This window comes from Eurosta solidaginis, chromosome 2, assembly GCF_040869045.1.
Source record: "Eurosta solidaginis isolate ZX-2024a chromosome 2, ASM4086904v1, whole genome shotgun sequence".
In the NCBI taxonomy this organism is placed as follows: domain Eukaryota; kingdom Metazoa; phylum Arthropoda; class Insecta; order Diptera; family Tephritidae; genus Eurosta; species Eurosta solidaginis.
The window spans coordinates 166,353,460-166,375,693 of NC_090320.1; the positions used below are offsets into that span (position 1 = coordinate 166,353,460).

A 22,234-nucleotide genomic window follows, 5' to 3' on the forward strand; every position below is an offset into this window, starting at 1 on the left:
ACGGTGGCCGCCATCCATGTCATACAAACACATTCCAGGTTCATTTGGTAAAAGGTGATATAATGTTCGGTTGCACCCGAACTTAGCCTTCCTTCCTTGTTTACTCTCGAATTTATATTAATTATTAAAAAGAGCAAAAATCTAAACGGCAAGCAAAATTTATCTCTAATAAAATTCCATGCAATAAGTGGGATCTGGACCCATAACCTTTTAAATAAAACGTATTTAACAGTCCGAACAGATGAAAGTTTTATTAGACAATGAAGCAATTCAATAAGATATGCCAAATCTGCTTATAAATAGTTCAGAGCATTCTTACATGAATAAATAAACAAATTGTTGGGGTGTTTTGTTATACAGTGATAAAGGTACAAATTATTAATACAATGTACTTTAAATATATACAAACTATTACAACAGCTTCCATAGGCGGATTCCGATAGAAAGACTTAGTCATGCATTTCATTTCCATAATATGGCCTAGCAGCGTAGCCGCTGCGTTTCAATTCGCTGGACTATATTGAGGTGTGCGTAAAGCTCGTACAGCTCATCATTAAATCTTATTCGATACTCACCATCGCCAATGCGTACAGAATCTTTCGAAGAACTTTTTTCTCGAGCACTCCCAGAGCCGCTTCATCTCATCTTGTCATGGTCAATGCTTCTTCACCATATAATACGATAAGTGACTTGTAGATCATGATTTTCTTTTGTCGAGAGAGGATTTTACTTTTCAATTGCCTGCTTAGTTCAAAGTAGCATTTATTGGCAAGAGTGAATCTTCTGTGGATTTCAAAGCTGATGTTGTTGTAAGTGTTAATCCTGGTTCCCAAATAAACGAGGTCGTTTACTATTTCGAAATTATGCCTGCCCACAATAGCGTGCTTGCCAAGGCGCATATGCGCTAACTCTTTGCTAGATGACAGCAGGTACTTCATTTCGCCCTCATTCACCATCAAACCCATCTTTACCTTCTTTTTCCAGTTTGGAGTAAGAAGAATCTCGGCGCCGGTGTTCAGGTCGATGATAAAAATGTCATAAGCATACGCCAGTAATTGCTAATTGCACGCTTTTATAGAATATTGTTCCAGGGCGGTTAGGTTCTGCAGCTAGTATAATTCTCTCCAGTATCAAATTAAAGAAAAAGCACGATATAGGAACGCGCCATGGTTGACCGTATCAAAAGCTTTTGATAGGTCTAGCGCAACGAGTACTGTTTTTCTGAAGCCATGTTGATGACAGCCAGCTCCAAATTTGCTTTGAAGTAGGGGAGCAAAATGGCTTCAAGCGTCTTGGCTACTGGCGATAGGAGAATTATCGGGCGATACGACTCTCCAGGTTGAAGACATGTGCTAAATATTTGAAACACTCTTCCCCATGGCTTTTAAGCATCGGCATGGCTATGCCGTCTGGGCCCACTGCTTTGGATGGTTTAGCACGATCGATTGCATCCTCAACCTCTTTGGCGGTGATGGTAATTGGTGACGCGCTGAATTTATGTTTATGTGCGTGTCTGTGGCCCTCCGTATATTTTTGTCGACAGTAGAATGCATTATATATTGTCGGCAGAAAGCGATCGCGCATTTTTTCGCATCCGACAGCACTTTATCGCCAAAGGCGATGGAAACTTTGTCATTGTGCCTAGACGGATTCGATAGGGACTTTACGGTGGACCATAGTTTACCTACTCCTCCCATTTCGCCCGCTTGTGTTCTTCCACAAGCAATCTGATGCGTGGTTTTATATCCCTTATTTGGGGATCGCAGGGATCCAGGTGTCTTATAAAGTCACGTTATCTCGCTAAATTTGCGGCCTCCGCCGGGAAGTGGGCCGAATTTCGGGAATTCTACCGGCGGGAATGAAACGTGCCGAGGCGGATTCAATGACCTTGCGGAAAGCACGCTCCCTTTGGCGGGCATCTGTCGGGATAGGGAGGGCAGCAAAGTGGTTGTCTGTAGAGGATTTGTATTCGTCCCACTTTCCTTTTTTAAAGTTTATGAAAGTGCGTTTTTCCTTGACGATGAAGTCGGCTGTACGCTCGAGCGAAATAAGTATAGGCAGGTGGTCAGATGCCAATGTTACCATCGGCTGCCAGTGACGCAGTTTATGAGTTCTGCGGTCACGATTGAAATACCCGGCGAACTGTGACAGCTTCCTACCATACGTGTGGGCGCGTCTCCGTTTATTGTGCAGAACGTCATTTCTTCTATTTGATCCGCCAACATCTCACGCCTACTGTACCCCATTTAATTTGTTGCTGCACTTCGTCAGGTTGACTTGTGCTCGCAGAGAGCAGGTGTGAGAGTCGAATCATTGGCAGTCTGTTTCGATTGCAGCCTTTCAACGTCTATCTTTCCTTGTGCCCTTTGTTCCTTGGATTTAGGCGCGCAGAGGCGGCCGCGTATTTTGGCTGCAAAGAAATAATTGTCCGAGTCGATATTAGGTCCTCGGATCGTGCGCACATCTAAAACACTGGAGGCATGCCATTCGTCTATCACGACATGGTTGATCTAATTGCGTGTATTTTGGTCGGGAGGGCAGCCAAGTAGCTTTATGGATCTTTTTATGCATGAAACTCGTGCTGGATTGATCATGTTTCGAGCACCCACAAACTCAATCGGCCTCATTCGATTAGGAGAAGTTTCATAGTGTAGGCTGAACTTTCCGACAGTGGAGCCAAAAGCACCTTTATTGCCCACTAAGTCGGTAAAGTCGCCAAGCACGACTTTGAAATCAAGGCGGAGGCAGGGCTCGTATGTGCGCTCTAAGCGTTCATAGAAAGCGTCTTTCTCCTCTGTCGGTGCAAGGTCGTAGATAAATGATATATTAAAAAATTTTGTTTTATGCGGACAGCGGCGAGACTTTCGTCCACAGGCATGGACGCCAGTATTTGGCGACAAAGTCTCTCTCACACCACGAATCCGACGCCGAAACTACGCTTGTCTGTATGGCCACTCCAATAGAGGTCACAATTTTTAATCTTCTTTCTTCCTTGCTTCGTCCAACGCATTTGGCGGGTCCCAGGCCTAGTGCTTAACCCGCTCAGCGGGGATGAAAATTTTATTTTTTTATATAGCGAGCCGCTTGATCCATTACATACGCACGCTTGCAGCCACACCTCGTTGTTGACAGACCCCCATCTAGCCCTTTAACCGAGTATGTCAGAGTAGCCTAGCCAGGTTGTCGCCTTCTCATATTAGCTCACCACTAAACGGATGTGGCTATCCAGATTGTACTTGGCCGCGTGCCACCGGAAGTAGTGAGCTGCTTGAACCACATGCAAAAGAACTGCTCTGGCCATTTCCAGGTGAATGGCGGTCAGAAGCTTTTCCCACTTTCGTGGACTTCTAAACACGGCTCCTATACTTCATTAGTTTACAAAATTACAAATCCCTGTTTTTATAGAGACTTAAAGTACGGGGTTCTGAGATGTCTAGACCTTGTAGCTAATAGTAATTAAATAAAGTGAATCTTAAAAAAAACGTAATAGCGTACAATAAATAAAATTTATGTTTATTTTGATCTTACAGCATATCGTGGCTATCTTGAGAGACAGCGCTTCCAACCTTTGGTAAATGAAAAGACTGGCGAAGTGAACGAACTAACTGCAGAATTCATACGGAGATATGTTAAGAAATGGCGTGAGAGCTCTTTTTTTCAAGTTCTGCTGCACTACCGAGCTGCGAAATTTCAAGATTTGGTTAATTTGGCACAACAGGTAAAATCACTATACTTAAAACACGGTTGTCACACCATAATTGGGAAGGTCCAAACGAAAACGGAGCATATCAGTGATAAGTGAATATGAAAAAACTGGAAAAGTTAATTTTACCATAGGTCCAAAATGAGAGTTGTGTTTGGAACGTGCCCCTTTAGCCATTAGAAGCAGAGCTCTCGATTGTTCGCACATTTTCCAGCAGCCCTGGTATTCGAGCAACGAGTGCGCGCAACAACTGTTCATTGCTCACTACTCGAAAATTGTCGAGCTTTTTTCCAGTATTTTGAGTAATTTTTATTATTATTTCTTTTGACCAAAGTGTATTTAACATAGTGCGATTGAATTTGACAGTTCTGTCATAGAGAACCGGATTATAATGTCAAAAAGAAAAAAGTCTTAACTCTTTCAGAAAGTTTTCTAAAAATTTTATATTTTCAACAAAACACCATCATTTACGATAAAAACACGCCAAGAACAGTAGAGTACATGTAAATTTATAGTATTTCGCAGCCTTCAAGCCCATCTTGCTGTTGTTGTAGCGATAGAGACACTCCCCGAAGGTTTTTTGGGAGTGTTATCGATGATTCCTTTTCCGAATATAGATCTAGTATATTCCGGTATCAAGCCCCATGAATGTACCAGCCCGACCATCCCGAGACCCCGCCACCCACTTTTACTTCCATGAGGAACTTTGGGCGCGGAAGCTTCGCTAAATATTTGTATGATACTTTCATATTTTTAACAGGGTTGACAATTGGGTTGCGGAAGCTGTAAGGCTATAAAGCTTTTTATTGCATTTATCAACCCCTTAAATCCTCTTACAATTCCATTAAGATCATAGAAGGTAGAAATATGAAAATAAGCACAAGGTATAAAGATTTCGGTGTGTGTTACAACAGCAAAGTAGTTCGTCGTTTCTCAAAACGCCAGCTTGCGAACAAAGACGTAAGCAATGGCAAGAAATCTATGGGATTGTATTAACAGTTTTGTCTTGCCTTTCCGAAAATATTTTTAAGTAAACTTATTTTATCAGCTATCCGTCAGATCTGAGTATTTACAAACGTGCTCGGCTGTATCCAGGAGCTGTTCCCATTCCAACTGGACCGAGTCCTTCAAGTTAAGCACAATAAACAAAATACCATGTATGTGTCCGATTTGGAAACTCAAGCAGAAAGCTTGAAAGGAGAAAATATGAAACATGGAAGAAAGGATCGAAGAGGTTAGATATATTAACTTAAAATCCCAACAAAAAGTTGTTCTGGAAGTGGGAAGATAATTAATGCGGAAAAGCATAAATCTTGGGCAATTAAATACAAAAAAAGCTTAAACGGTTTGAAAAGAGATATGCTTTATTTTTAGAAAAATACCCTTTAAATATAGTGTCAGATAGACAAATGTAACTTGTGTGTTTGGTTTTGTTGAAATAATTACGATCGGCTTTTAAGGTTCTCATATTATTTTCTTTGTAGGATATAAATAATGCTGTCTACAGGGTAAAATGCAAAAAAAAAAAAGAAGTGATAAAATGCCATATGCACCTCATAGGGTTGATTTATGTGTTTACATTTGTTTGACATAATAGTGCCTTACAAGAGAATCATATTCAACTGTCAATCACATTTTGTTAAAATCTCTTTGCTTTTGTCTTTTTTTCAGTACATTGTTATTTGGTTTAGAAGGTGTTAAGATCTTTAAAAACTCTAATAAAAATTAGAGGTCGACTAATTCATTAAAAGATCAACTGATAAAATGAAGGGGTCATGTATGTACATATTGCTCCACACAAGGGATAGGGGAAAGGAATAGCTTGTGATTCTTATCTTATATCATTATTCACGCTGTTAGGACACGCCCGCTACGCAGAAACCATTCTGAGCATAGTGATTTGCCAAAACTAGTGTGGCCTACAAAGTCCCATAATAAAACATTCTTTCATACGTTGCACCAAAAATATTGGAATCGTTAAGGCCGGTGATAAACTAACTTTAAAGTGTTATTTGCTAGTGACCCTCGTCGGTCAGATCATAGAGAAAGAAGATGAAGGTGAGTAAGGAAGATTTCTTCCAAAGAAAAAAAAAAATTATAATAATAAAGTTCAGAATCAAGCAGAAGTCCATACAACTGAGCAATCGTCATAGCAAGAGGTCACCATTCAGTTAGTTGAGGGAGTTTTGATACTGAAATCTCTTACGTTGATGCTTTTGATCATGAGGCAGGTATCTCCAAACAGTTAGTTATGATTGCACTCTTCGTCAGCTAGATATTTATCCATGTACATATGTATTTATAAAATTTGTTATTAACAAGTAAGGAAGGCTAAGTTCGGGTGTAACCGAACATTACATACTCATTTGAGAGCTGTGGAGACAAAGTAAGGGAAATCACCATGTTGTAAAAGGAACCTAGGGTATCCCTGGAATGTGTTTGTATGACATGTGTATCAAATGGAAGGTATTAAAGAGTATTTTAAGAGGAAGTGGGCCATAGATCTATAGATGGCCGCCATTTAGGGATATCGCCATAAAGGTGGACCAGGCCTGACTCGAGAATTTGTTTGTACGATATGGGTATCAAACGAAATGTGTTAATGATAATTTTAAAAGGGAGTGGGCCTTTGTTCTATGGGTGGACGCCTTTTCGGGATATCGCCATAAACGTGGACCAGGGGTGACTCTAGAATGCGTTTGTACAATATGGGTATCAAATGAAATGTGCTAATGAGTATTTTAAAAGGGTGTGGGCCTTAGTTCTATAGGTGGACGCCTTTTCGAGATATCGCCATAAAGGTGAAGCAGGGGTCACTCTAGAATTTGTTTGTACTATATGGGTATCAAATGAAAGGTGTTAATGAGTATTTTAAAAGGGAGTGGGCCTAAGTTCTATAGGTAGACGCATTTCGGAATATCGTTATAAAAGTGGACCTGGGTTGACTCTAGAATGCGTTTGTACAATATGGGCGTCAAACGAAAAGTGTAATAAGTGTTTTAAAAGGGAGTGGGCCTTTGTTATATGGGTGGACGCCTTTTCGGGATATCGCCATAAACGTGGACCAGGGGTGACTCTAGAATTTGTTTGTACGATATGGGTATCAAATGAAAGGTGTTAATGAGTATTTTAAAAGGGCGTGGGCCTTAGTTCTATAGGTGGACGCCTTTTCGAGATATCGACATAAAGGTGGACCAGGGTTGACTCTAGAATTTGTGTATACGATATGGGTATCAAATGAAAGGTGTTAATGAGTATTTTAAAAGGGAGTGGGCCTAAGTTCTATAGGTAGACGCATTTCGGAATATCGTTATAAAAGTGGACCTGGGTTGACTCTAGAATGCGTTTGTACAATATGGGCGTCAAACGAAAAGTGTAATAAGTGTTTTAAAAGGGAGTGGGCCTTTGTTATATGGGTGGACGCCTTTTCGGGATATCGCCATAAACGTGGACCAGGGGTGACTCTAGAATTTGTTTGTACGATATGGGTATCAAATGAAATGTGCTAATGAGTATTTTAAAAGGGTGTGGGCCTTAGTTCTATAGGTGGACGCCTTTTCGAGATATCGCCATAAAGGTGAAGCAGGGGTCACTCTAGAATTTGTTTGTACTATATGGGTATCAAATGAAAGGTGTTAATGAGTATTTTAAAAGGGCGTGGGTCTTAGTTCTATAGGTGGACGCCTTTTCGAGATATCGACATGAAGGTGGACCAGGGGTGACTCTAGAATTTGTTTGTACGATATGGGTATCAAATGAAAGGTGTTAATGAGTATTTTAAAAGGGTGTGGGCCTTAGTTCTATAGGTGGACGCCTTTTCGAGATATCGCCATAAAGGTGGACCAGGGGTGACTCTAGAATTTGTTTGTACGATATGGGTATCAAATGAAAGGTGTTAATGAGTATTTTAAAAGGGCGTGGGCCTTAGTTCTATAGGTGGACGCCTTTTCGAGATATCGACATAAAGGTGGACCAGGGTTGACTCTAGAATTTGTGTATACGATATGGGTATCAAATGAAAGGTGTTAATGAGTATTTTAAAAGGGAGTGGGCCTTAGTTCTATAGGTGGATGCCTTTTCGAGATATCGCCATAAAGGTGGGCCAGGGGTGACTCTAGAATTTTTTTACGATATGGGTATCAAATGAAAGGTGTTAATGAATATGTTAAAAAGGCGTGGGCCTTAGTTCTATAGGTGGACGCCTTTTCGAGATATCGACATGAAGGTGGACCAGGGGTGACTCTAGAATTTGTTTGTACGATATGGGTATCAAATGAAAGGTGTTAATGAGTATTTTAAAAAGGCGTGGGCATTAGTTCTATAGTTGGACGCCTTTTCGAGATATCGACATGCAGGTGGACCAGAGGTGACCCTAGAATTTGTTTGTACGATATGGGTATCAAATGAAAGGTGTTAATGAGTATTTTAAAAGGGCGTGTGCCTTAGTTCTATAGGTGGAAGCCTTTTCGAGATATCGACATAAAGGTGGACCAGGGGTGACTCTAGAATTTGTTTATACGATATGGGTATCAAATGAAAGGTGTTAATGAGTATTTTAAAAGGGCGTGGGCCTTAGTTCTATAGGTGGACGCCTTTTCGAAATATCGATTGTACGATATGGGTATCAAATGAAAGGTGTTAATGAGTATTTTAAAAAGGAGTGGGCCTTAGTTCTAAATGTGGACGCCTTTCGAGATATCTCCATAAACGTGGACCAGGGGTGACTCTAGAATGTGTTTGTACGATATGGGTATCAAATTAAAGGTATTAAAGAGGGTTTTAAAAGGGAGTGCCCTTAGTTGTATATGTGAAGGCGTTTTCGAGATATCTACCAAAATGTGGACCAGGGTGATCCAGAACATCATCTGTCGGGTACCGCTAATTTATTTATATATGTAATACCACGTACAGTATTCCTTCCAAGATTCCAAGGGCTTTTGATTTCGCCCTGCAAAACTTTTTCATTTTCTTCAACTTAATATGGTAGGTGTCACACCCATTTTACCAAGTTTTTTTCTAAAGTTATATTTTGCGTCAACAGACCAATACAATTACCATGTTCCATTCCTTTTTTCGTATTTGGTATATAATTATGGCATTTTTTTCATTTTTCGTAATTTTCGATATCGAAAAAGTGGGCGTGGTCATATTCGGATTTCGGCCATTTTTTACACCAATACAAAGTGAGTTCAGATAAGTACGTGAACTGAGTTTAGTAAAGATATATCGATTTTTGCTCAAGTTATCGTGTTAACGGCCGAGCGGAAGGACAGACGGTCGACTGTGTATAAAAACTGTGCGTGGCTTCAACCGATTTCGCCCTTTTTCACAGAAAACAGTTAACGTCTTAGAATCTAAGCCAAAGATAAAGTAATAAGAGTAACGTTCCTGCCAAATTTCATCATGATATCTTCAACGACTGCCAAATAACAGCTTGCAAAACTTCTAAATTACCTTCTTTTAAAAGTGGGCGGTGCCACGCCCATTGTCCAAAATTTTACCATTTTTCTATTCTGCGTCATAAGTTCAACTAACTTACCAAGCTTCATCGCTTAATCCGTATTTGGTAATGAATTATCGCCCTTTTTCGATTTTTCGAAATTTTCGATATCGAAAAAGTGGGCGTGGTTATTGTCCGATATCGTTCATTTTAAATAGCGATCTGAGATGAGTGCCCAGGAATCTACATACCAAATTTCATCAAGATACCTCAAAATTTACTCAAGTTATCGTGTTAACGGACAGACGGACGGACGGACGGACATGGCTCAATCGAATTTTTTTTTCGATACTGATGATTTTGATATATGGAAGTCTATATCTATCTTGATTCCTTTATACCTGTACAACCAACCGTTATGCAATCAAAGTTAATATACTCTGTGAGCTCTGCTCAACTGAGTATAAACAAGTAAGAACGGGACTGTCTTCGGCTGTGCCGAAGACTTCATACCTTTCATGAATGGGGCTGAACAATAATCTTATCCCGTTCGTAATCTCCGAATAATCGGATGTATAAGATAAGAAATATATAGTGAACAGATCTACATACCTTAACGATTTTTAAGATAAATATAAAATAAAAAACAGGTAGGTACTTTGTGTGAGGATGCAAAGTTTCAGGTTTTTTGTGGTCTGCGTGTAAAAACTATGACTACGAATCACGTATTTCAACAATATATGACGTAAACGTAACTATTTGATGAAATTTGATGAATTTTGAAGCTTCTAGCCGTAAAAAGGGGGCAAAAATTAGAGTTTATATGGGGTATATAATATATATACCACCGATCTCTATGATTTTTTCAGACAACAATATATGCTATATACGTAAGGATATAGTGAAATTTGAAGCGTCTAGCTGTTAAAAAGGGGCAGAAATTGCGCAAAGTTTCTTAACTGAACAATCGGTTGTATGAGATATATACTATATATACCACCGGTATCTATGATTTTCTCAGACAACAATATATGCTATACACGTAAGCATTTGGTAAAATTTGAACATATCTAAACGATTTTTAAGATAAATATAAAATAAAAAATAGGTAGGTAATCTGTGTGAGGATGCAAAGCTTCACGTTTTTTGTGGTCTGCATGTAAAAACTATGACTACGAATCACGTATTTCAAAAATATAAGACGTAAACGTAACTATTTGATGAAATTTGATGAATTTTGAAGCTTCTAGCCGTAAAAAGGGGTCAAAATGACAGTTTATATGAAGTATATAATATATATACCACCGATCTCTATGATTTTTTCAGACAACAATATATGCTATATACGTAAGCATTTTATGATATTTGAAGCTTCTAGCTGTTAAAACGGGGCAGAAATTGCGCAAAGTTTCTTATCTGAACAATCGGTTGTATGAGATATATACTATGTATACCACCGATCTCAATGATTTTTTCAGACATCAATATATGCTATACACGTAAGCATTTGGTGAAATTTGAAGCTTCTAGCTGTTAAAATGGGGCCGAAATCGTAAAAAAAATATATATATACTATATATATATACTAAATATACCATCATATATATATTATATATATCACCGATCTCTATGATTTTTTGACACAACAATACATACTATATACGTAAGCAATCGGTGAAATTTGAAGCTTATAACTGTTAAAATGGGGTATAAATTGCGAAAAGTTTCTTATCTGAACAATCGGTTGCATGAGATATATACTATATATACAACCGATCTCTATGATTTTTTCAGACAACAATATATGCTATATACGTAAGCAATCAGTGAAATTTGAAGCTTATAGCTGTTAAAACGGGGCAGAAATTGCGCAAAGTTTCTTATCTGAACAATCGGTTGTATGAGATATATACTATGTATACCACCGATCTCAATGATTTTTTCAGACATCAATACATGCTATACACGTAAGCATTTGGTGAAATGTGAAGCTTCTAGCTGTTAAAATGGGGCCGAAATCGTAAAAAAAAATATATATACTATATATATATACTATATATACCATCATATATATATTATATATATCACCGATCTCTATGATTTTTTGACACAACAATACATACTATATACGTAAGCAATCGGTGAAATTTGAAGCTTATAACTGTTAAAATGGGGTAGAAATTGCGAAAAGTTTCTTATCTGAACAATCGGTTGTATGAGATGTATACTATATATACAACCGATCTCTATGATTTTTTCAGACAATAATATATGCTATATACGTAAGCAATCGGTGAAATTTGAAGCTTATAGCTGTTAAAATGGGGTAGAAATTGCGAAAAGTTTCTTATCTGAAAAATCGGTTGTATGAGATATATACTATATATACCACCGATCTTAATGATTTTTTCAGATATATACGTAAGCATTCGTTGAAATTTGAAGCCTCTAGCTCTTAAAATAGGGCAGTAATTACGAAAAGTTCCTTATCTGAACAATCGGTTGTGGGGGATATATACTATATATACGACCGATCTCATAAATTTTTCCAGGCAACAATATGTGCAATATACGAAAGTATATGGTGAAGTTTGAAGCTTCAATCTGTTAAATTGGGTAAGATATTACAAAAATCCTCTTTTTCTGAAAAATCGGTTGTATGGAGGATATATGCTATGGTGGTCCGATCCGGTCGGTTCCGACAAATGTCTAATCGGACACCCAAATACACCCGCTCACCAAATTTTATCAAGATATCTCAAAAATTGAGGGACTAGTTTGCATACAAACAGACAGACGGACAGACGGACATGGATAAATCAACTCAGCTCTTCAACCTGTTTATTTCGGTATACTTAATGGTGGGTCTATCTATTTTCCTTTAAGGACTTACAATTTTCGGTTTCGTGACGAAATTAATATACCATTTCATTTTCAGGAAAGGTATAAAAAGGAAATGTAACATAAAGATGATGTCAAAAACATAACCTCACTTTTTCGGCACATATGTACATATGCATTTATAAAATTTGTCATTAAAAAAGGAAATGTAACATAAAGATGATGTCAAAAACATAACCTCACTTTTTCGACACCTCTATTTGCCAGTATCATCATATATATTACTAGTAGTGGTGGGATTATTTTCGAATTATATTCGAATAAACGTTATTCGAATAAACGAATAAATTTATTCGTTTCAAATAATCCGAATAATATTTATTCGGATTTTTTATTCGTTTTTTCGGATAGTACTATCCGGATAGTACTAGTGCGCACTATCCGGATACTTCGAATAGTAAAATAAAAGACATTGCGTTTATGTTACGCTCATCGCTTGTGCAGATGAGCATGCACATATATTTATACGTACATATACTTATGTGTGTATAGATGCATATATGCATATATTTTTGTTTGTTTGGGGTTGCTTTGTTAATATTCATTTATTTAGTTACATATATTTACGTAACCAAAGTTGTGCTTGAGGCTTAAGCTAGAAATAGTTATCGGGGTCGTTTACAACTGTACTGATCATAGAACTTTGTTTATTAGTAAACAGGTGGGGAAATGGTAATATGGTAGGAATTTTTGTTTCCCATATACATACATATATACATATGTATGTGTGTAAGTTGTATGGAAAATTTTTGTTTTGATATCTTTTGGTTTGTATAAACATCTAATTGGTCACCATTAAAAAAATAAGTTTACATGTCATTGTCAACATTTTTTCCGAAGTCTGATGGATCAAAAGTTATTTAAGGTCAATGTTGACTTAATGAAAACTTTGGAACAAAATTTCCTAAAATAAAGTTTGAAGCAATCCATTTTGAACGTAACAAAATTCTAGTGGAATTAGTGATTAGTTTGCATATACATAGATAGAAATATCCAGGCAAACTTTCACTTCGGTTTTTAGTTGTGGGTTTTTAATCGATTATGTATACATATGTTCTTTGTGTTTCTTTAAATTCCTAGCTTTGAAATTTCGTTAACTATAAATATTAACCAGCAATGTCCTTTTATATCCTGCATCGCCTAACTTGTTCATAATTAAAAAACGACACAATGGAAAGTATAAAATGAGGATACCATCTTCTTTTTGTTGATGGCGTGGGTACCTATACTCCGTATTGAACAGAAGACAAATCACTTATCACAAATAATCAGTAGTATTTTGAGGTTTATTTCGAGTTATAAGACATTTAAAAAGCAAAAAACCTTAACCTTTGCCCTTCAAAGTGAAAAATTTTTTTAATTTCATGATAAAATTTTATTTATTTATTTCTTTTATATACATACTTACAATAAAAACAATCTTTGCTTAATTACTCATTTCAGTGTAACATAAAGTTGATTTTCTTATTTATATATATGTAAATGATGACTTAGTTCTAAAATCTGTGTAAATATTTAATTTTTTTTATTTTGGTGTAAAAATATTAAAGCTGATACAAGATATGGTTTAAGTTTACTTCTTGAAGGCTTAACAATATTACCAGCACTTGAGAAAACTCGCTCGGAACTTGCTGAAGTAGCTGGTATGGCAAGATATTTCTTTGCCAGCATAGAAAGTAAGCGATATTGCTTTCCATGATCCTTCCACCAAATTCTTGCCTCTAAATTGTGTTTTATTTGAGGCTCTTAAATATATCTTTCGTACTCATCCTGCATTTCGTTTATGTTGTCGCCACAAAGAAGTATATCCATCACTGTTGGTGCATCCTGAGCGACCGAAGTTGATGGCGTGTTTATGCCGGATTTATATAGTTCTTTTGCCGTTGTACATATCTTCGCTCTGAACACCTCTGAACTTTCAAAAAGCAAATTCTTATATCGCGGATCTAAGAATGATGCGATGTGGCATGGATCGACGGATCGTGTTTCCAACGTTGTATAAAGCCCAAACCGTTGAACCAAGTCATCCGAAATTTTGTTTTTGATATCCTTTACAAAACTGGAATCATTGCAATTCGGTCTGAGGTTTTTGTATACTAAACTATTTAAAATTGGCTGAACTAAAGATATTGTTATAGTAGCTTCAGAGCACAACACAGTTGTTGCTTTCTCTAAAGGCTGCAACAAATTACAGACGTCACTTAGCTTCAGCCATTCCTTCTCAAAAACTTCCATTTTTTGGGCGGTCGACCATCAAAAAATTCTCTATCTGCGAGCACTACCTCCAATGATGGTCTCAGGCTTATTAACCGCTCGACCATATAAAAACTGGAATTCCATCTTGTGGGGCAACTTTGTATTAGAGACAGTGCGGGTTTTCCAAGTTGCTCAAGGTGTTTCTCTAGTGCTGCAGTTCTTTTTGACGAATGGTTGAAGGCACTTACTAAATTTGATGCCTTTTTTAGGAGGTTGCTACAGTCTTCCATCTCCATGGCTTTTTTAATGCTTAACTGCAGCGTATGTGCTGCACAAGCCACGTTGCCTATGTCCTTGCTTTGCAAGTTCCGAACCGCGTTTGTCACATTTTTTGCATTATCGTGCACTACAGCTGATATTCTTCCGGAAATTACCCATTCCTCTATGGAGTCCAGAAGAAATTTGCGCAAGTTTTCCGATGTGTGAGTTGAACCCAATTCATCTGTTTTCAAATTCATTGAATGTAGGATCCAATCAGAATCAAAATAATGCGCTACAGACAAATATTTTTATAAAAAAAAAATGTATATATATTATAACTTTTTATTTTCCAAAACAGTTTTTCAATTACAATATAAGAAATTTTATTTTAAGAAATAATTTTTTGGCATAACTCTTAGAACGCTCGAAAAAATACCACGTATGAAAAAAATTATTTACATAAGACTGGCCGCAAGCCAACCATAAATAGATATATTGTAGACAACTAACCTGTTATTGTGACGTAGGAATCTAACGCCCTTGAAGTCCAACCATCTGTGGGTAGGGCTATGTATGTATTAATCTTGCCAATGACATCTTTAACTTTGGCTAATTCGTCAAAGTACAGAGCTTCAATTCGTTTCCGAATAGTTTTCCGACAAGGAACTTTGTAGCTTGGCTCCAAAGTACTCATTAAGGACCTAAATACATCATTTTCAACAAACGACGTCGGCATCATATCCAATGTCAACATTTTCGTTAACGCCTGTGTTATCAGTTCCTGCCGGTCTTGACTGATATTACAGGAATTGCTGATTGATATACTAACTCGTGACTGCCGTTTCCGGTTTGGTGGCGAAATTTCTCCAAAATCATCAGTAGCATTGCTGCTTGAAGTTGCTTGCTGATAATCAACTCCATAACTGAGTTTGTGCTAGAAGTTATAATGGTTCCATAAACAAGTAGTGGATCCCATGTGTTTTAGCACAGCATTACAATAATTGCAGGAGGCTTCATCAGTGTTTTCCACGATTGTAAAATGTTGCCAAACTTTGCTTATGGGCATTGTGATTTTTTAAATGTCTTGATTTATGCTTGGATCAACAGAACGTTCTTGCTTGAGGTGTGAAACTCTTTTACTTTAAGCATCTTTTTTTAAGCCGGAGTCATTGGTGCCGTATGTCGTATCGCTGTATCCGTATCCCTAACGTAATCAGCTGTTTATCGTTATGACGGTAAACCAAACCCCAATTGGTTGGCTACGATACGGTTACGACCTTAGCGGCACCAATAATCGATTGCTTTTATTCTCATAAGGTTGGTCGAATCAGCTGTTATAAGGTTACCGATACGGTTACCGATAAAGCACCAATGTCTCCAGCTTAAGCGATCTGCTGTAACGATCGTAGTTAGGTCAGTCAGTAGCAGTTCAAGTTTTCTATTCTATTCGATGAAATACGTACATACTTATGTACATATAAACAATACGATGCAGGATATAAAAGGACAATGCTGGTTAATATTTATTGTTAACGAAATTTCCAAACGCGGCATTTAAAGAACGGCAAAGAACATATACATAATCGATTAAAAACCCACAACTAAAAACCGAAGGAAAAGTTTGCCTGAATATTTCTATCTATGTATATGCAAATTTATTTTAGAATTACCTACACGTATGTATTTATGGTTGAGAACTGTGATCAGTCAGTAGCAGTAGTTAGGTCAGTCAGTAGCAGGTAGAATACATGAGTATGCCCACATAAAAGTATTGCAAAAACCAAAAGATTTAAAAGAAAAGAATTTCATTCGCAAGCAAAAATACTCAGCTAGTCCAAGCATCAATAAAATGAAATTAAAAAAAACAAGTAAGGAAGGTTAAGTTCGGGTGTAACCGAACATTACATACTCAGTTGAGAGCTATGGTGACAACATAAGGGAAAATAACCATATAAGAAAATGAACCGAGGGAAACCCTGGACTGTGTATCAAATGAAAGGCGTTAAAGAGTATTTTATGAGGGAGTGGGCCATAGTTCTATAGGTGGATGCCATTTAGGGATATAGCCATAAAGGTGGATCAGGGTTGACTCTAGAATGCGTTTGTACAATATGGGTTTCAAATGAAAGGTGTTAATGAGTATTTTAAAGCGGAGTAATCCTTAGTTCCATAGGTGGACTCCATTTCGAGATATCGCCACAAAGGTGGACCAGGGGTGACCCTAGAATTTGTTTGTACAATATGGGTATCAAAAAAAAGGTGTTAATGAGCATTTTAAAAGGGAGTAATCCTTAGTTCCATAGGTGCACGCCGTTTCGAGATATCGCCATAAGGTGACCAGGGGTGACCCTAGAATTTGTTTGTACAATATGGGCATCAAACGAAAGGCGTTAATGAGTATTTTAAAAGGGAGTGGGCCTTAGTTCTATATGTGGACGCCGTTTCGAAATATCGCCCTAAAGGTGGACCAGGGGTGACTCTAGAATATGTTTGTACGATATGGGTATCAAATTAATAAGGGTTTTAAAAGGGAGTGGTGGTTGTTGTATAGGTGGTCGCCTTTTCGAGATATCGCCATAAAGGTGGACCAGGGGTGACTATAGAACGCGTTTGCACGATATGGGTATCAAATGAAAGGTGCTAATGAGTATTTTAAAAGGGAGTAATCCTTAGTTCCATAGGTGGACGCGGTTTCGATATATCGCCATAAAGGTGGACCAGTGGTAACCCTAGAATTTGTTTGTACAATATGGGTATCAAAAGAAAGGTGTTTATGAGTATTTTAAAAGGGAGTAATCCTTAGTTCCATATGTGGACGCCGTTTCGAGATATCGCCATAAAGGTGGAGCAGGGGTGACCCTAGAATTTGTTTGTACAATATGGGTATCAAAAGAAAGGTGTTAATGAGTATTTTAAAAGGGAGTGGGCCTTTGTTCTATAGGTGTTCGCCTTTTCGAGATATCGCCATAAAGGTGGACCAGGGGTGACTTTAGAATATGTTTTTACGATATGGGTATCAAATGAAAGGTGTTAATAAGTATTTTAAAAGGGCGTGGGGCTTAGTTCTATAGGTGGACGCCTTTTCGAGATATCGCCATAAAGGTGGACCAGGGGTGACTCTAGAATGAGTTTGTACGATATGGGTATCAAATTAAAGGTATTAATGAGAGTTTTAAAAGGGAGTGGTGTGAAGGCGTTTTCCAGATATAGACCAAAATGTGGACCAGGGTGACCCAGAACATCATCTGTTGGATACAGCTAATTTATTTATATATGTAATACCTGCCAAGATTTTAAGGGTTTTTTATTTCGCCCTGTAGAACTTTTTCATTTTCTTCTACTTAATATGGTAGGTGTCACAACCATTTTATACAGTTTTTTCTAAAGTTATATTTCGCGTCAATAAAACAATCCAATTACCTTACCATGTTTCATGCTTTTTTTCGTATTTGGTATAGAATTATGGGATTTTTTCATTTTTCGTAATTTTCGATATCGAAAAAGTGGGCGTGGTCATAGTCGGATTTCGTTCATTTTTCATACCAAGATAAAGTGAGTTCAAGTAAGCACGTGAACTAAGTTCATTAAAGATATGTCGATTTTTGCCCAAGTTATCGTGTTAACGGCCATGCGGAAGGACAGACGGACGCCTGTGTATAAAAACTGGGCGTGGCATCAACCGATTTCGCCCATTTTCACAGAAAACAGTTAATGTCATAAAATATATGCCCCTACCAAATTTCAAAAGGATTGGTTAATTTTTGTTCGACTCATGGCGTTAAAAGTATCCTAGACAAATTAAATGAAAAAGGGCGGAGCCACGCCCATTTTGAAATTTTCTTTTATTTTTGTATTTTGTTGCACCATATCATTACTAGAGTTGAATGTTGACATAATTTACTTATATACTGTAAAGATATTAAATTTTTTGTTAAAATTTTACTTAAAAAAAATTTTTTTTTTAAAAGTGGGCGTGGTCCTTCTCCGATTTTGCTAATTTTTATTAGGCGTACATATAGTAATAGAAGTAACGTTCCTGCCAAATTTCATCAAGATATCTTCAACGACTGCCAAATTACAGCTTGCAAAACTTTTAAATTACCTTCTTTTAAAAGTGGGCGGTTCCACGCCCATTGTCCAAAATTTTACTAATTTTCTATTCTGCGTCATAAGTTCAACTCATCTACCAAGTTTCGTCGCTTTAGCTGTCTTTTGTAATGAATTATCGCACTTTTTCGGTTTTTCGAAATTTTCGATATCGAAAAAGTGGGCGTGGTTATAGTCCGATATCGTTCATTTTAAATAGCGATCTGAGATGTGTACTCAGGAACCTGCATACCAAATTTCATCAAGATACCTCAAAATTTACTCAAGTTATCGTGTTAACGGACGGACGGACGGACGGACGGACATGGCTCAATCAAATTTTTTTTCGATCCTGATTATTTTGATATATGGAAGTCTATATCTATCTCGATTCCTTTATATATGTACAACCAACCGTTATCCAATCAAACTTAATATACTCTGTGAGCTCTGCTCAACTGAGTATAAAAATAAACATAATACCCACACTAACCGTAAAATTAGGTGGGATTCTTATTTCATAACACCCTTTGCGCATTTTCTTGAATACATATACATACACATAGAGATACCCACATGCACTTATATATGAATCTAATTTCAAAGGAATCTGCAAGAATACAACACGTACATATGTTAGAATATGCTTATATGCACATTTGGGTATTTATATTACAGCGTTTAACACGTTCAATGGCAATCAAAATTTTAAGGAGCGGCAAAAACAGACAGACAGCCGTTTTTGAAACTAATCACTAATTCCACTAGAATTTTGTTACGTTCAAAATGGATTGCTTCAAACTTTATTTTAGGAAATTTTTTTCCAAAGTTTTCATTAAGTCAACATTGACCTAAAATAACTTTTGATCCATCAGACTTCGCAAAAAATTTTGACAATGACATGTAAACTTATTTTTTTAATGGTGACCAATTAGATGTTTATACAAACCAAAAGATATCAAAACAAAAATTTTCCAGACAACTTACATACATACATATGTTTATATGTATGTATGTATATGGGAAACAAAAATCCCTACCATATTACCATTTCCACACCTGTTTACTAATAAACAAAGTTCTATGATCAGTGCAGTTGTAAACGACCCCGATAACTATTTCTAGCTTAAGCTTCAAGCACAACTTTGGTTACGTAAATATATGTAACTAAATAAATGAATATTAACAAAGCAACCCCAAACAAACAAAAATATATGCATATATGCATCTATAGACACATAAATATATGTACGTATAAATATATGTGAATGCTCATCTGCACAAGCGATGAGCGTAACATAAACGCAATGTCTTTTATTTTACTATTCGCAGTATCCGGATAGTGCGCACTAGTACTATCCGGATAGTACTATCCGAATAAACGAATAAAAAATCCGAATAAATATTATTCGGATTATTTGAAACGAATAAATTTATTCGTTTATTCGAATATAATTCGAAAATAGTCCCACCACTACTAGTAATATATTTGATGATACTGGCAAATAGAGGTGCCGAAAAAGTGAGGTTATGTTTTTGACATCATCTTTATGTTACATTTCCTTTTTTAATGACAAATTTTATAAATGCATATGTACATATGTGCCGAAAAAGTGAGGTTATGTTTTTGACATCATCTTTATGTTACATTTCATTTTTATACCTTTCATGAAAATGAAATGGTATATTAATTTCGTAACGAAACCGAAAATTGTAAGTCCTTAAAGGAAAATAGATAGACCCACCATTAAGTATACCGAAATAAACAGGTTGAAGAGCTGAGTTGATTTAGCCATGTCCGTCTGTCCGTCTGTCTGTTTGTATGCAAACTAGTCCCTCCATTTTTTAGATATCTTGATAAAATTTTGTGAGCGGGTGTATTTGGGTGTCCGATTAGACATTTGTCGGAACCGACCGGATCGGACCACTATAGCATATATCCTCCATACAACCGATTTTTCAGAAAAAGAGGATTTTTGTAATATCTTACCCAATTTACTATAGTACTATAAACGAATAAAAAATTCGAATAAATATTATTCGGATTACGAATACCTGGCGAATAAAAGAGTTTATTATTCGAATAATTTTTTTCCCACCCCTAGTAAAACGCTCAGGCAAGCGCACCGCAAAGGCAAGCGCACCACACATCCCCGCGCGCACGCATTCTATCCTCTCGCCTACAATCGAACGTATTCTGCTGTACCCATTAGGAACTAAACTGCTATAATTTCGAAAAGAAATGACTTTTGAAGTATATTTTTGGGTATATTTTTGTTTCACCTGTACGAAAACAATGAAGTTTTGTTTGATTTATTTAATAATTAAAATTTACATTAAATTAAATTTGAATTGAACGCATGTAGTATTTTTAAATGCATTCAAGAAAACAATGCGATACGTTAATTTTGACAGCTACCAAGTCCGACTGGGTTTGTGTACGTGCCAGCGCCATTTAAAATTATAGCACTGAAAAACATTTGTAATCAAAATTGATTCATAAATAAAATTAAAATAGATAATTGACCGCGGAGCTGAAGTATATGGGCATATGACCAAAGAATGTAAGCAAAACTGTACCAAAACAAGAGTAGCCTATTCTAACGTAATATTATATTAGTTCATTACCATCAATGGAAGTCAATAACTAATGATACAAAATTCTGGTTCAGAACTAGACCTAGAGTGCCAAATATGTATTAGTTCGCTAATAGCTAGATTTTAAGTTATAAAATTGACAAAAAACTGCTACCAGCTTTAACGAGCTGCGGCTACATATGAGTAAGCATCTTTCTCAACACTATTCCACCAGTACGTAACTATCGAAAAAGTACCAAAAACAAGTTTATATATAGTTAGGAACTAGTAAAACGTTAAAGCAGCTGGGACAATTTCCACCGCCTAGGACACTAGGTTAAATTCGAACTATTAGTGTTTCAGAATGCAGTAGAAATGCACTTATTTTATGCGACTTTTTATTTCAATTCGGTATATTATTTTTCTTGGTTATGATATGACTGGAAGTGGGAGGAACCGTAAAGTAACCATGCCTATCATTTACATGTTAAATATTTTATTAAATTCAGTATTTAAATGCTCAATATTCGCCTTTTGTTTTCTCATATCCCTCTCGCGACTGCATCGCATTCCATCAAGATGTGTTCTGCAGTCTTCGCGATTACAGAATCGACAGAGGCTACTAGACAATATACCTAGTTTATCCATGTGACTCTTTAGCCTGCAGTGACCTGTAGTATGCCTGTTAAAATTTTTGGGAGCTTAATCATGGCTTTATATAGCTTATCCTCCTATCCTGGACTTTCGCGCCAGTGTTGTACTCTGAGGCACGCTTCTTTTTGCCTGAACTCTTCCCTAATTGTGTGTGACACTATCGGTATGATGGGCTCGGGTCCTATTGGCTTTTCCGCCGCCGTCAACATGGCAAGCTCGTTACCATCCACTCCTCTGTGTCCAGTTACCTAGGCTAAACGGATGGTGTTATTGGCCTCTAGACTGCTTTACCTCTCTACGCACTCAAGGACTGTTGATGTATAATCTCAACTGAAGATGGTGCCTTGAGCGCAACCTGACTGTCGCTGAGTACAGCGATTCCATCGTTCGTATATCCCCGCTGTAAATTTATCTCT

The 22,234-nt window shown here is 37.0% G+C and overlaps 1 protein-coding gene and 1 pseudogene across 4 annotated transcripts in view; one reads left to right on the forward strand and one right to left on the reverse strand.

Annotated features, from left to right (window-relative positions):
* ninaC (STKc_myosinIII_N_like and MYSc_Myo21 domain-containing protein ninaC) overlaps positions 1-22,234 on the forward strand; it is a 2,219,740-nt gene that overhangs the window by 1,971,975 nt on the left and 225,531 nt on the right. For all 4 annotated transcript variants that reach the window (XM_067766366.1, XM_067766367.1, XM_067766369.1 and 1 more), the window contains one exon: positions 3,531-3,718. In XM_067766366.1, the coding sequence (XP_067622467.1) occupies positions 3,531-3,718 (188 nt within the window). The remainder of the gene's footprint in view (positions 1-3,530; positions 3,719-22,234) is intronic.
* LOC137239978 (T-complex protein 1 subunit eta-like) overlaps positions 1-22,234 on the reverse strand; it is a 73,965-nt pseudogene that overhangs the window by 32,316 nt on the left and 19,415 nt on the right.